The sequence below is a fragment of the Sinohyriopsis cumingii genome, chromosome 15, assembly GCF_028554795.1.
Source record: "Sinohyriopsis cumingii isolate HCF-2022 chromosome 15, ASM2855479v2, whole genome shotgun sequence".
NCBI classification, from domain to species: Eukaryota; Metazoa; Mollusca; class Bivalvia; order Unionida; family Unionidae; genus Sinohyriopsis; species Sinohyriopsis cumingii.
The window spans coordinates 62,683,365-62,699,102 of record NC_142975.1 but is presented as its reverse complement, the minus strand read 5'-3'; the positions used below and the strand labels follow the sequence as shown (position 1 = coordinate 62,699,102).

Here is a 15,738-nt window from a genome sequence, read left to right as displayed (position 1 = left end):
ACTGATCATATTAGTATGTTTATTCAGGACACAAGATGTGAATATATGTAATGTCTGTGACTAAAAGTTCTTTCCACAAGAAGCAATTGTCAAATTATATATATATATATATATATATATATATATATATATATATATATATATATATATATATATATATATATATATATATACACATACTACAGTGGTCTCGGAAATGCTTAATCACACGTATTTGGATGCTAATTTTTTGTTGGGAACGCAGAAAATCAATTAAGCAGGTATGCATGTAATAGGTGGGCGGCAAAATTCAAAGACTTGCCAGACCTGCTTCAGCCACCTGCTTAGTGGGAAACTGTGTTGATCAGTCAGCTGTGCTGATATTCACAATGACAGAATTTAGTGGCTGAAAGCTCTTCCCTCCCCCCCCCCATATATGTGGTCATTGATAACAGTACATCAAATAAACAACTTGAACTTTCATTACTGTGTTCATTTCTGAGCGGGGCCCCGAGTGGCCGAGTGGTCTAAAGCGCTCACCGTTCCGGATCACTGCCATCTCACCTCTGTCTGCGTGGGTTCGAGTCCAAGGCTCGGCTAGCGTGGGTATTTGGGAAAGCCTGCCAGTAGCTTCTCGTGGGTCGGTGGTTCTTCCCTGGGTTTTCCAGGGTTCTTCCTCCACCAGTTATACTGGCCGTCATGTATAGCCTATCTTGTGCTGAAAAATGGCGTTAAACCCAAGAACGAGAACAACAACAACATCATTTCTGAGTGTAGCAGAATAAGCAGTGCACATGACCTCGGAATCAAGACGTTGAGACTTAGATTTGAATGAGTATTTTGGTGTTCAACGGCAAACTGATGAAGATTGTAATGAGATTCAGGAAACTGCTAAAGTTGTTAGAACTGATAGCTTGGATGGGACTGTAGCCAAGTGTAAAAAGTGTGTGATGCCTAGCTTAGTGCTTTGAATAAGACCTTCCTTGGATTGACAAAATTCAGACTCACTCTGATGGATAAAGAAGAGCTATGTCAGTGTTATAAGTAATGTAGAAATTGAACTCAATGGCAACCAATTATTCTTATAATTTGCATAGTTTTCTGGAAGGGGACTGCAACATTTGCTGGTGGGACTCCTTTTTTTACAAAAATGGGAGTCCTGGACTCTTAGTTTTAACATCCTAGCAAGACCTCTGTACTATTCATACATCAAATTTCAGAATGTTTCTCAAGTCTGTAACAATTGCTCTACTGAAGATACAACCTTCTTCCACATGAGAAGTGATTCATATATATATATATAACTCCCAAACATCACATCCATCTCTACTATACTTCTTTTTTTCAGAAATCATTTCTCCCATGTAAACTGTCTTTGGGACTCGATCTCCCTAAAGATATCCTAAAGCTCCTAATCTTGATAACTTCGAAAGACATTTTTTTAGATTATTCTATTTTACAACCTAATTAAATTCATAATGAAACGGTGTTCTCAAACTAGTGCACATGTTCACCGGTAGGAACAAATTATTGTATATCATTGATATTCGTTCTCACTTTGAAAAACAAAATACTAAAAAGGAAAAGAAGACCTACCTTATTTCATACCTTCCACACAATATATTCAAAAAGATAACAAATAATTCTGTATGGTTATGTTACCTAAAGCAAGACTTTTTAACTACCCTATGTGGTAAAACACAAAATTATTTAAAAACTGTCCAAAACTATTTTGTCTTAGTTAACTTACACACAAACACAAATATATATATATATATATATATATATATATATATATATATATATATATATATATACCACCATGTCAGCCATTTCTGCGCCGGGTAATTCTGCACAGCGATACTACATTCCTGTAAACATTTGATCATGTGTTATCTTTGGTCTAATAGCCAATTTGTATCAAGAAAGAACGATAGTCCTTTAATTAAGGAATAGATATTCATAAAGTTTACAAAACATATCACACACCTCTAACCTAAATGCATATGAAAACATGATTGCTAAATGTTAGCATGAGGACCCACTCTATGACCTTCTTGAATTTGTAATCCAGAAAATCCTATTTACTACGTATCTTTTAGAAGTATACAAATAAATAAATTATATAAAAGAAGGAAATGTATGCCTTAAAAAAATACTGCATTTTAATCCAAATTTCCAGTTTTGCAAGAAGTTGTCCCACATACAAAATCATCTGCTATCCAAAATCTTAACTTGCTGGTAAAATAAGATTCTCAAGAAATTCTCAGTATTTAGTCTGTTTCTAAATTCTTAAGTTTTTTCCATGTAAACAGGACATAAACACATTACATACTATTCATTGTATTTTCTGTTCAATAAAATAGCTTTCTTGGATAAAATATTGAACGTTACTAATTTTTTCACACGATCGGTTTAGTTTGCTTAATATTACTAGCCTTTATTGTCATTATTACATTGAATTTTGTAAAACTAGCTATAAACCTGACCCAATTATTTGACTGAAATGCTGAAAGAAACAGTCCAAAGTAATGTATTTCATTTTCATAGCCCAATTGATAAATATTACATCTCTTTAAAGCTATGTGGAGAACAGGACGATATATCGCAAATCATATAAACAAAGGGTTGGTATTCGATACGTCCAAAATTAATGTTATTTTAAACAGAATGTTCTGGTGACAAATGCCACCTTTCAAATGGTAAGGAGGCCCCAATTGGCCGAGTGGTCTAAAGCGCTCTCCGTTATGGATCACTGCCATCTCACCTCTGTCTGTGTGGGTTCGAGTCTAGGATTCGGCTAACGTGGGTATGTGAGAAAGCTTGCCAGTAGCTTCTCGTGGGTCGGTGGTTCTTCCCGGGGTTTTCCCAGGTTCTTCCTCCACCATTAATACTGGCCGCCATGCATAGCCTATTGTGTGCTGAAATATGGCGTTAAACCCCACAACAACAACAACAACATCAAATAGTAAGCATTGTAGTATTTTATTTTGGTCGAATTCAGTATGCATTTTGATTCAGTATCGGTGACAGAAAACCTTGTGTGCGCAGAAATGTCAAATATATATATATATATATATATATATATATATATATATATATATATATATATATATATATATACATAGAGAGAGAAGGAGAGAGAGAGACAGAGGTCTTGATAGGATTTTTAAACAAAGAGTCCAGGACTAACGTTTTGATAAAAAGAGGAGTCCCACCATCAAAAGTTGTAGTCCCTTCTTTCCTAAAGAATCAACACAGACGTGAGTGCATCTATTTTAAGATGGAGAGGTTTTTGTTATGTAATCACTCACTTTAGTATAGCTTCATTACAACAGTCCATTGACAGGATTGCAAATTTATGGTTTATTTATTTGTCTACATACTTGTAATAATTTTAGGCAATGGTTAAATAGTATCTGATTTGCTGGGGGTTTTACCGTATTTTCGCAAATACGTGTTAAGTCAGAAAACTGCTTAGACCTTAAAATGCATCTGGCGAATTCCACAACATGGCATTGTCCCATAAGTTTCTGACCTACATAATTTGTATTTTAAAGTTAAATCTTTAATAAAATAATACCTTGTCTTTGCTTTCAATTATTTGCATATTTTTCTGAATATATCTGCCCGATGATTTACAAAAATAGACATTCTAATAAACTGGTACATCCCTGACTTAGCGAAGTCTGCCATTATTTCCCGTTAGGCCTACTGGTACACTTACAGTTTCAAACTAAAATAATGACAAAATAATGTACAAGAGGCAGTTAATATATTTCCAGATCACCGATTCTGTTCTCAAAACACAAGTTTGCATGTTTTTATCATGAAAGGATATCATGCAGGAAATTAATAGTTGCTACCTTACTCAGAAACGGGTTAACTGACCATAGCTATCAAAACATATGCTTGTGAATGGGCAAGAGTTTGTTTTTCAACTAATTGATATCAAAAACTAGGACTAGCTATTGATGTCTTGATGAATACATTTCGCTGCAACACTAGAACTAACCAGGCTAGGCGATGGGCATTGTTTTATATAAAAGTATGGTCAGTCAATGTACCTCTTAAGTAATCACAGGGCGAAGTCATTTTCGCTTTCCTAACAGAAGAAGGCGAAGTTTACATTTTTAGGCAACTTAGTCACCCACTTTGTCCGTTAGCGTGACCCCTGGCCCTCCCCAAAAACTATGAAAATTAGAAGTACTATTGATTGCCATGGAGTTTAATTTCTACATTCTATATAACACAGATATAGCTTTTGTTCGTCCATCAGAGTGAGACTGAATTTTGTCAATCCAAGTAAGGACTTATTCCAAACACTAAGCTAGGCATCACATGCTTTCTTACACTTGGCTACAGTCCCATCCGAACTATCAATACTAGCAGCTTCAGCACTCTTCTGAATCTCGTTACAATCTTTGTAAGTTTGCCGTTTAACCCCAAAATACTTATCCAAATTTAAGTCTAAGTGTCAACATGTCTTGATTCTGAGGTCACGTGCACTGCTTTTTCCGCTACATTTGGAAATGAATACAATAACAAAAGCTAAGGTTGTTTATTTGATGTACTTTTATAAATGACCACATGTACATCTCTGGGTCTTTCTAACTCTGAATTCAATCACTGTAAATACCAGTACATTACCACCCGGCCGCCAGTCATAGCCTTTGAACTTGCCAGCCAGCTATTGCATCATGTCCTTTTTTATGTACTCTTATAATGGCAACATATATGTACATCAAGGGGTCTTTCAATCACTGAATTCTGTCATTGTAAATATCAGCACAGCTAACTGATCAACACATTGCCCCCATAAAGCAGGTGGCTGAAGCAGGACTGGCAAGTCTTTAAATTTTCTGCACACCTATTACATAGACACAGAGGACTTCTACCTCAGTGATTTTCTGTGTCCCAGATCAAAAACTGGCATCCAAATACACAAAATTAAGCGTTTCCGCGACCTCTGTATATGTATATGTATATATATATATATATATATTGGGCAGAATTGTCTTATTTTTGGTCCAAGTTGGGCTGAATTGTCTGGGACTGAATTGCCTTTGGGACAAATTGTCTTGTGCCAAATAGCCTTGGGGAAAAAATGCCTTTGGGCCCAATTTATAATTCATCGAGTCGGTGAAAAGTTTCACTGAAATAGTTTTTCTCCATAATGTATCCTCATGTGAACAGTAAGACATCCAGTCTTTCTAAATGTTTCATCACATATTCCACACTTAAATGTTTTTTCCCCCTAAATGTATCCTCATATGCACCTTTAGATTTCTACTTTTAATAAAACCTGCACCACATACTTCACACTTACATGGTTTTTCTCCAGTATGAATCCTCTGGTGCACCTTTAGTTGACCACTCTGACAAAACATTTGATTGCATACTTCACACTTAAATGGCTTTTCACCAGTATGACTCATTATGTGCGTCTTCAGATATCCACTGCGAGAAAATCTTTCTTCACATATTTCACACTTAAATGGTTTTTCTCCAGTGTGCATCCTCATGTGCAGCTTCAGATTTCCATTCTGACTAAAAGTTTTATTGCATATTCCACAATTAAATGGCTTTTCCCCTGTATGCATCCTCATGTGCACCTTCAGATTTCCACCTCTATTAAACTCTGCACCACATACTTCACACTTACAAGGTTTTTCTCCAGTATGAATCCTTTTGTGCACCTTCAGCTGTTCACTTCGACAAAACATTTTATTACATGTTTCACATTTAAATGGTTTTTCTCCAGTATGAATCATCATGTGTGTCTTCATATGTCCACTGTGAGAAAACCTTTCATCACACATATCACACTTCAATGGTTTTCCTCCAGCATGTATCATCATGTGCAGTTTCAGATTTCCATTCTGACTAAATGTTCTATCACATATTTCACACTTATATGGTCTTTCCCCTGTATGGATCATCATGTGCATCTTTAGATTTCCATTCCTACTAAATCCTGTGTCACATACTTCACATTTGTATGGTTTTTCTCCAGTATGTGTTCTCATGTGCCATTTGAGATGTCCACTCTGACAAAACCTTTCATCACATATTTCACATTTAAATGGTTTTTCCCCTGAATGTACCCTCGTGTGCTCCTTTAGGTGATCACTTCTACTAAATGTCGCATCACATTCTTCACATTTAAATGGTTTTTCTCCAGTATGTATTCTCATGTGTAGTTTCAGGCTTCCCCTCTGACAAAACAATTTCCCGCAGACTTCACACTTACATGGTTTTTCTCTAGTATGTATTATCGTGTGCTTCTTCAAATGCGCACTCTGACTAAACATATCATGATATATTTCACAATTAAATGTTTTTTTCCCAGCATGAATTCTCGTGTGCATCTTCAGATGTCAACGGTAAGAAATGTCCGTTACAAACTTAACACTTCACATTTGAATGGTTTTTCTCCATTACGAAGCTTGAAATGCAGCTTTCAATTACTTGTACTATGCCCTATGTCTTGTATTTCACATTTCAGACTTTTAAAAAACAACCAAATATGTATTTTAAAAAATGGCTTTTCCGCCCCATAAACATGTTTAAGTTAGGGTAACGGCAAAACGGACCCAAGTCAAAAGGTACTCATTTCAGGGAGCGATACACCCAAAGACTTTTGAAAGCACAGCAAAACACGTCAAATTATGCTTTAGAATAAAAATTCTAATCTCAAGTGAACATAAATCAGTTAGTTTCACCTTAAACATTAAAAACTTAAAATAAAAATCCCAAGAAATGTTTTTAGCTGATTACCTACTATATAGTAGTCCTTCTCAGTGACGAAAGAGTTATCGTTCGTACATTGGATGAGCAATAGAGGATCTCACAAGGGTAATTATGTAATATTTAATTTATTCGACGGGTTCCATAAATTCAATATTAAATCATTACCAATTTGAGATTCTTTTTATCATATTTTTTATTTCAGTAGAAACTATTTAGATAGAAAGAAGAACGAATAATTTCGTTCATTCTGACAGACGAAGCACCTTTCATTTTGTTCTGTGTAAAATATAGTCCCAAAGAATGTTGAACGAGTCATGCTGTTTAAAAGTAGATTATATTTTTTCTTACAATCTATAAGTAAAGGAACAAGCGTCCGTCCGAATAAACAGAAAATTGCACCAACAAAATCATTTTTCAACAAAATGTCAAATGTTCGTGATGTCACATTGTTGGATACAGTACCGGTTAGAATGCAGTAGAAGGTTCATGTTTACGCAACCTAAATGTAATGCTGTCTGTTTTTTTTTTTTTTTAAGAATAACTGCAGAAGGCGTTCTACACTATTTATTAGATACAAGACATACGTACAGTTAGAAAGGGGATTAAAGAGTGTCCTGAAAGTATTTTTCCTATGGAACATAAACCCTAGTGAATGTATAACATAATCAGCTGTTGATGTATATATCAGTTCCAATCCAGTGTGGATTATCCAATTATTTTTACTGTTAAGTGATATTTCAAAGCTGCTTAGATTAAGGCTTAGATTACATCTCCTCTCCTGAGAAGGTTAACATTAAAACGAAACGGGATCTGATGACCGCATTTTTAAACAAGCTGCATAAGCTTCAGTCTCTCAGGTGGTTTTGAAAATCTTCCCGAACGTATGAAATATCCATTTTGGCTGGTTGGCACTGCTCTGCTTTCATCTCTCAGACAAGGTATCGGGGTTTGAAATAGTCACTCTGAGAGACTCTGATAGTGAGGCAGGCATGGGAATTAAATTGCTCCTATTACGCCGTATCCCTCCCTCGTCAGTTACTACCATGTATAAACGAGGTATAAATGTCTTTAATCCATACTTTTTTTTTAAAGAATAACTGCAGAAGGCGTTCTATAATATTTATTACATACAAGACTTCAGTACAGTTAGGACAGGGAGTAAAGACTGCACTGAAATTATTTTTCCCATGGAACATAAACCCTAGTGAATGTATAACATAAACCAGCTATTGGCGTGTATCATTTCAAATAAAGTGTGGAATATCTTATTAATTTTATTGTCAAGTGATATTTAAAAGCTACCTAAGGCTTAAAGGACAATAACATGGCACTTTCACAACTACATATTAGATTGTTGCAATATTCATTTGAGAGACGGTTTCCTGAATGCAGAAATTCCCACATTTGCTGTGGTGTATTTATGACCGGATATTTGCATGACTTGCCTCAGAACAGCAAACTACAGAATATGTTAACAAATTTCATTTTGAGTCGGAATATATTTACCGCGTAAATATGCAGTGGTTAGATAGCTTATGTCAGTTGGAGACCGTTTTATGTCAACGGTCTTCTGTGAACTGAAGGGACTTTATTTACTTCTGTAAGTGAATTTAAACCACGCTTGTATATAGGGTGAAATCCATGCTTCACCTCCAACTTACACATTCGCTATGAACTGAGCAAACCCTCAGTTTTACTTGCTGACGTTGCTGCTTTTGTCTTGGGGGTTTTTATCCAATTTTCATGTTATGACATTTTATGGGAACATATGACATAACAAGCCCCTGTGGTGGTAAATTGGACATAATAAGACAGACGAGACCATTTTCCTCCCAATTCTTTTATAATCGAATTTTTAAAAATGGCGGTCAAAATGTTCATAAGAACAAAAAATTCCAGAAGGCGGAGTTCAATTTTTTTCCGCACGATCGCAGCCAGTCAGTAAAGAGAATACTGCCCAATAATTTCATGGATTTTCCCAGGATCGCAGCCAATCAGTAAAGAGAATACTACACAGCAATTTCATGGATTTATTTGTAAAATAATAAAATAAAATAGAAACAAACAGTCATACATATAATTATATTGTTATAAAGGATATACAATAAATCAATTTAAATTATACAATTTTATATAGTGCATTAGCATTAAGTCCATTAGGATAGAGAGTATCTAACTTATGAATCCAATAAGTTTCTTTTATGAGTCTATTAATGTCACCATGCACAATATATATTGGCATGAAAGAAATTGAGAAATTATTCATTGTTGCGTTAACATCTTTAGAAGAATCATATTGTTGTATTTAGGATATTTGTTGGGGGGGGATTATTTATTCAAATTATTATTCACTGTAAGTGCAAAGTGTGCATCAATACTATTCTAAGACAAAGCACTCATTTGTAATTATAGTGAATTCCACAAAAAACAATTCTGAATTATAATATTGATACAAAAATTTATAATATTATGATACACTGAAAGACTCTTAATGCATCATCCCAATTCAGACCATTGGCACATTGCCATGTTGAATACTACAGGCACATCTACACATTCAATATCGGAACTTATTCAGAATACCATAGGGTGCATAAACCAACTGTGTCTTGAACTAATTTCACAGTCTTAAGCTAATCCAGTCTAACATTAGAATGTATGTAACAGTAACCTTCTTCTGTGGTAAGGGTATGGTATTTATAGTTATATATACTCATATAGTTTGGTGATTCTCTCATAAAAAGGGATTGAGAAACAAACTCGGACTAAAATATATATTGAAAGTCAGTTAACAGTGAATTGTAGGTCATATTAACATATATTTGTGATGCAGATATGGTAGTAATGAAGAAGCATACCTCACTAAGATTCATAATTCCACGTACAACAGGATTATACAGTGTGCAAAAAAACATAAGCCAAAAACCAACACATAGCCAATAATGTAGAAATAATCTATACCTTTGTACGTGTATCATAGTATCCCCCTCTACATGGGGAAGGTGCCATGAAACCAATGCCAAACTGTTGCCTAGGATGAAAGAATAAACAGTTAACATTCCCACAGGGTTTATACATGTACATGTATATGCATATATACTTTCTGTATACAAGCAGACATGGGGGGTGAGAGAACTTTCCTCTCTATTAGGCCAAATGCAAGCCTGCTTCAAGGAAAAACTCATTGTTTATTTTTAAAAATCCATTGCTTTTAAATTACAAGTTAATAAAAACTCATAGAAATATAATGATAAATGTTCAAGAAAACATGGAACCTTAATTAAAATTCATAGAGATATAATTAAAATAATTAATTAAAATTCATAGAGATATAATTAAAATAATTAATTAAAATTCATAGAGATATAATAAATGGAAAGAAAATGTAATATAGTTGTTCCCAGATGGTGAAAAGAAATAATACAAATGTTTTGCACATATGAACAATTTCAAATCCCTTACGATGATTATAGGGGCCCCGAGTGACCGAGTGGTCTAAAGCGCTCACCGTTCCGGATCACTGCCATCTCACCTCTGTCTGCGTGGGTTCGAGTCCAAGGCTCGGCTAGCGTGGGTACGTGGGAAAGCCTGCCAGTAGCTTCTCGTGGGTCGGTGGTTCTTCCCTGGGTTTTCCAGGGTTCTTCCTCCACCAGTTATACTGGCCGCCATGTATAGCCTATCTTGTGATGAAAAATGGCGTTAAACCCTAGAACAACAACAACAACGATGATTATATCTGTTCCCATGATTGTATGCACCCATTTTACACTTACTTTGTTTTGTAAGTTTGTAAACTGATCTAGTACACCTGAAATATCAAGTGACCAAAGTCTTCATCAAACACTTTACACCAGAATTTATTTTTCAAGCACGTATCCTCATGTCCTTCAATAAATTTGACCCTTGGCTAAACATGGTATCACCTACTTAACTTTTTTAGTTTCAACACTAAAGACATTTAAAAAAATTCAAAATATTGCAATAGCTCAAGATACAGCAAAATCAGAAAGAATAATAAGCACGGTCTCTCCACTATTACAATGAACTGTTAACAAACACTATGACTCTACTAACATGCTTAACACTTCAAGGTTTTTCCCCAGTATATGTATGCATTCTCCATCCATAAGATTGCTATATGTAATTTTGGTCCATAAATGTTAGGTGGGATGTCTTGGCCAAGGCAGTTTGAACCATATGTACGAGATGTCAGCGAATGATGCTTGAATATAGTAAGTACATAGAAAGTATATGTAGATTTAGTGATATCAGTAGAGAAATTCTGCCTGATTAGGCAATATTATCAAGTATACAGTTATAGTTAAATGTATACTTTTATGGTTTAAAAACAAATTCATGATTATGTAATCAACTGTCTCTAATTTTCAGATCGCATTATATGGGGATGTTGATGTTGCATAGTATAGTCACTTTGATACATATTAAAATATGTTTTAAACTTTGTAGCTATGGTTTATGTTATCTAAGTAGTTATGTGGGACGATTCAGCCTCAATAGGAATTAGCATTACAGACCCCCCTGGGACTGTTTAGCCTCAATGGAAATTTAACATTAACCACCCTGGGACTGTTTAGCCTCAAGGGAAATTTAACATGGACGAAAAATCGTGGGACTATTTAGCCTCAAGGGGAATTGAACATGGGAATATGGGAATAAACAGGGTGGGACTGTTTAGCCTCAAGGGCAATTGAACAATGGTAAAAAAAGTCTTGGGTCACTCTATTTTTTTAAAAAAAAATAAATAAAAATAAAAAAAATGGGGTAGGCAATGGAAAGTCAATCTCTTTTCGAGAAATGTGGGTGGCCCTGAAAAGGGCCTTTGGGTTTCTTCTTCTAATTTCTTCTATTTCTCCACCAACTTCTTATTTTCTGTCCTACACTCTTTCTCTTCTTTTCTTTCTTTTCTTCCTTTTATCTCTTCTTTCTTCTTCTCCTCTTCTTTCTTCCTCTTCTTATTTTCTTCTTCCTTTTCAATTTTCTCGTTCCATACTCTCGTCCTTATCCTTTCCTCTTCATCCTCCTTCTCCTCCTTTATTTCTTTCATCACAGCACTTATCATTTCCTTTACTTAAGTTGTTAATCCCCATCTTCACTTGATGTGGGCTATAAGAATAGTGATCCTCGTTTAACCTCACTAACATTTGCTCCATCATACCCAAATTGTCCATGACGTCTTGCAATGTTTTCATTTTATCAAGCTGGTTCGAAGCCATCTTCTTTTGTATTCTTTGTAGAATGGTTTGAACGACGAATACTGTGGGCTTTTGTAGTGAAAGCGCGGACGTGATGGAAAACATCCCCCAAGACATAAAATTGATATTACCTAGATCATGACCAAACAACGCGCAGACGTGAAGGAAAACATCTCCTACTTTTCTCATTTCATATGGTCTACTATCCACATACGTGAAGCAGCAATAAACTAACCAAAATCTACCATTCACACAAACCAAGCATCAAAATCAAATCCTATTCAAAACCTTAATCTACTATCCGCACACGCAAAGCATTAAAATGAAACCCTAACCTATGCTAGCCCTTATTAACACACAATCATATACATTAACTTATACACTCACACTATGAAAAAGAGTCAGTGTTTATATTCACACTACTCTACATACACACATTGGCAAATCGATTGTTATTTCTTTTCTAGAGTATTGGGTAGCCCTGAAAAGGGCTGTTTGTTTTTGAACTCCAGTGACACCTGGTTAATGATAGCACCTTCCAGGCCTGGCACCACACACACATCTTCTTCCCCAGTCTCCTTTTACTTTTTTTTCTTGAAAGCGCAGAGGGAGGATGATTGGCTTCAGCACCCCAATCCTCTGTCTCTGGTATCTTGTAAGCCATCCTCTCTCCTATTTTCTTTTCCTCCTCTTCCCTCTGTCTTCTCTCCTCCTCTTCTTTCTTTATTCTTTCTTCTTCTACTATGGCCTCCGCGGCCAGTTCATTTAACAGGCGCCTGACATATTCCAGATGTATCTGGAGTTCAAGAAGTTTGCTTATCCTGGTATTCATTGTCTTGTTAACGAATGAACAGGGTAGCTAGACTGCCCAGCGAGTTTCAATTTATACTGAAAGCGCGCACGTGATGGAAAACATCCCCCTAAAACAAAATTGATCTTACCTAGATCATGACCAAACAAACGCGCGGACCTAAAAGAAACACTCACTCACTTTTTTTATACTGCCCATTACTAATTTAAAAATTTTCATTAATCACTTCAATATACTATCCACATACTCAAAGCAATCCAATCAAATCCCAAATCTACTCTTCCCACACGTCAAACAGCAAAAAAACATGATCTTAATCTCCTATCCACACAAACGTACGTGAGCACTAACAAACACACAATCATATACACAAACACATACACTCACACTATAAAAAAGAGTTAGTGTTTATATTCACACTACTCTACATACACACATTGGCAAATGGATTGTTATTTCTTTTCTAGAGTTTGGGGTAGCCCTGAAAAGGGCTGTTTTTTTGTTTGCTATGGCAATCTTTTAGTTTCTAAGAATGCGACGTCCTCTGAGGATAGACTTTCTGACGATAGGTCTGCTTCTTCGGAAAGAGAAGAAGAACTCTTTGGTATCGATACGACAATCGACAAAGCCTCTGTCAGGTTCAGGTTCCTGCTGCTGCTGTTGTTGCTGCTGATGCTGTCTCTGAAGTCTGTACTTCTCTATCCATTCTTCTTTCTCCCTGTTCACTTCTTCTCTGAAGAGCTCTTCTATCAGGTCTTCAGTGACTTTTAACATTCTCACATTCTCTATCTCTTCAGCTTTCTGTATCAGACTGTGTCTGACCCTATGCAAATTCACGTAGGCTTCGTTTAGCTTAGCTAGTTTGGAGCACATCTTCGTAGGAGGATGAGTCGACAATGGATGGTTAGACTGGAAACTGCCCCGGTTCTTAAAGCCAAAGCGCGGACGTGAAGGAAAACATCCCTCTACGGTTTTCGAGCCGCAACGTTCAATGAGTGTCATGAGAGGGATAGTAAGAAGTCAAAGAGCATGAATCAACATTCTTATAGCCAAACAAAAGACAAAGGCATTTTTTTCAAAACAACAATTTTTATTCAAAATCACTTAACACTAACAAACAACTCTAACAACAATATAACATCAAACATTTTTTTTCAATTCTCAAACATTTTTTTTCAATTAACACTCTACTTTAAACAGGGCTGACAACGTTGTGAATGAAATTGTGATTTCCACTGTTGAAAGTCATCAGGCCATTGATGGACACTACGTTTCCTAGCTTGAGACAAAAGATAAGCATAATGGTCACAAAACCATCGATCTACTTTCACATCGTTTCTTGAAGAAGAACGAGGATCAAAATGAGTCACTAAATGTTCTAAAGAATAGCCCAGGCTTCGATGATGCAGAAAGTACACACAATATTGTCCGCACACCAAGGAATCTGTGCCTTGTAATTTCACTTTATTGAATCGGGTAGTCTGAGCATTTCTTCTCATAAAGTCGATGATATCGTCTTCCAAAGGGGGCAATCCGTACGAATCGAAATATTCCACACATCCTTCTTGAAGAAAGTAAACGGCTACCCAGTGGGTTCCTGGGAGATGACTGTCGTCCGTGTTGATCACATAAGCTAGATGGTCTTGAGGTTTGCGATGAGGGAGTTCATCTTTAGCACAGACGACAGGATTCCAAGAAGACGTGTACGAACTGTGGTTCAAAAGGTAATAAAGTTCCCAGGTATCCATTTGTGTGGGGTTTTTTTTCTTCTTCACAGGTAATAATATGTCATCAATTCAATCCTGACTTTTTGCTTGAAAATGTCTGACAAATAACCGTTTCTTCGTTTCGTCTCCTCACTCTGATTCAGGAGAGCTTCGATACGATGGATCTCTTGAGTGGTTAATGGTGGACAAGAATGTTCACGCAAGTCTTTATACCACTGGTGCAACATGACTTCGTCCGAGATGAGACTCCAAGCTTCGTCCAGATACTCGTCCAATTTTTCTTCTTGACTCAGCATCATTTATTTATCGTGTTGAATTTGACTGGGATAATAGTTTTGACATCCATAGCAATTTTTATTGATCAATTCCGTCATTTTTTCGACCAAGTGTTTGGCAAAACAGGAGACTAAATGGGCTTCTTGTTCTGGTCATCTTGACTTCATCATGATAACTTCTTCTTCTCCTCATATTTCATGTCTAAAGTTTCTCCACTAGGTAAAGAGAGATAACAGTCTTCCATAGCTTCTAATAATCTAGAATGACTTCTCTCAAACTGTTGATTTCTATCGTATTATCGAATTCTGCATAGAGGATGACGTTCACCGTTTCATCAGGGACTCGGTTTGCAAACTGAATTTCCACACGAATCTGGCCGGATTTTATTGGGTGGAAATGTCCCTCGTCGCTGCCTTGGTCTGGAGTGAAATCGAAAGCCCACAAAGCATAGCCTCCTGCATAATCCTCGTACGAAATACCGTGACTGGTGTTGGTTCCTAACTGTCCCGTGGCTTCGTACAGGGACAAGTACGATCTCAAGTAATTGTTCTGGGTAAAGTTAGGCTCGAAAGGTCGGGTACACAAGGTCTTGCCGTCGCGACTGACTTCGATCTTGGACACGCCAAAGTGTCGAAAGTTGAAAGGATTTTTATCGACAGTTCCGTTGAAGGCTGTATTCTCGACGATACCAAGGATCCAACGTTTGGGTAGCTGTCCTTGGAACAGATGATCTTCGATCATGGATCGCTGTCCTCTGGGAATGGTGAAGGTTTTCACTTCCACTCGTCGTATGGGATACTTGGCGGTCGTTCTGCTGAACGTCTGACTGATGTCGTTACCTACTTTAGGTAACACTTCCACACGTCGCACGTAGAGTCTGGCTTCTTGGATGACAGTTTTGTAATCGTTAGCATTAGACAACAGATGGAAAGCAGCACTGCTGCGATTGAGTCTCAGGCGGACATCCACTCCGTTCAGC

The 15,738-nt window shown here is 36.5% G+C and overlaps 1 protein-coding gene across 1 annotated transcript in view; it reads right to left on the bottom strand.

The window, feature by feature from the left end:
- LOC149781937 (uncharacterized) overlaps positions 1-15,738 on the bottom strand; it is a 110,037-nt gene that overhangs the window by 24,818 nt on the left and 69,481 nt on the right. The window contains exon 5 of the mRNA XM_089935033.1: positions 5,223-6,350. Coding sequence (XP_089791159.1) covers positions 5,223-6,350 — 1,128 coding nt within the window. The remainder of the gene's footprint in view (positions 1-5,222; positions 6,351-15,738) is intronic.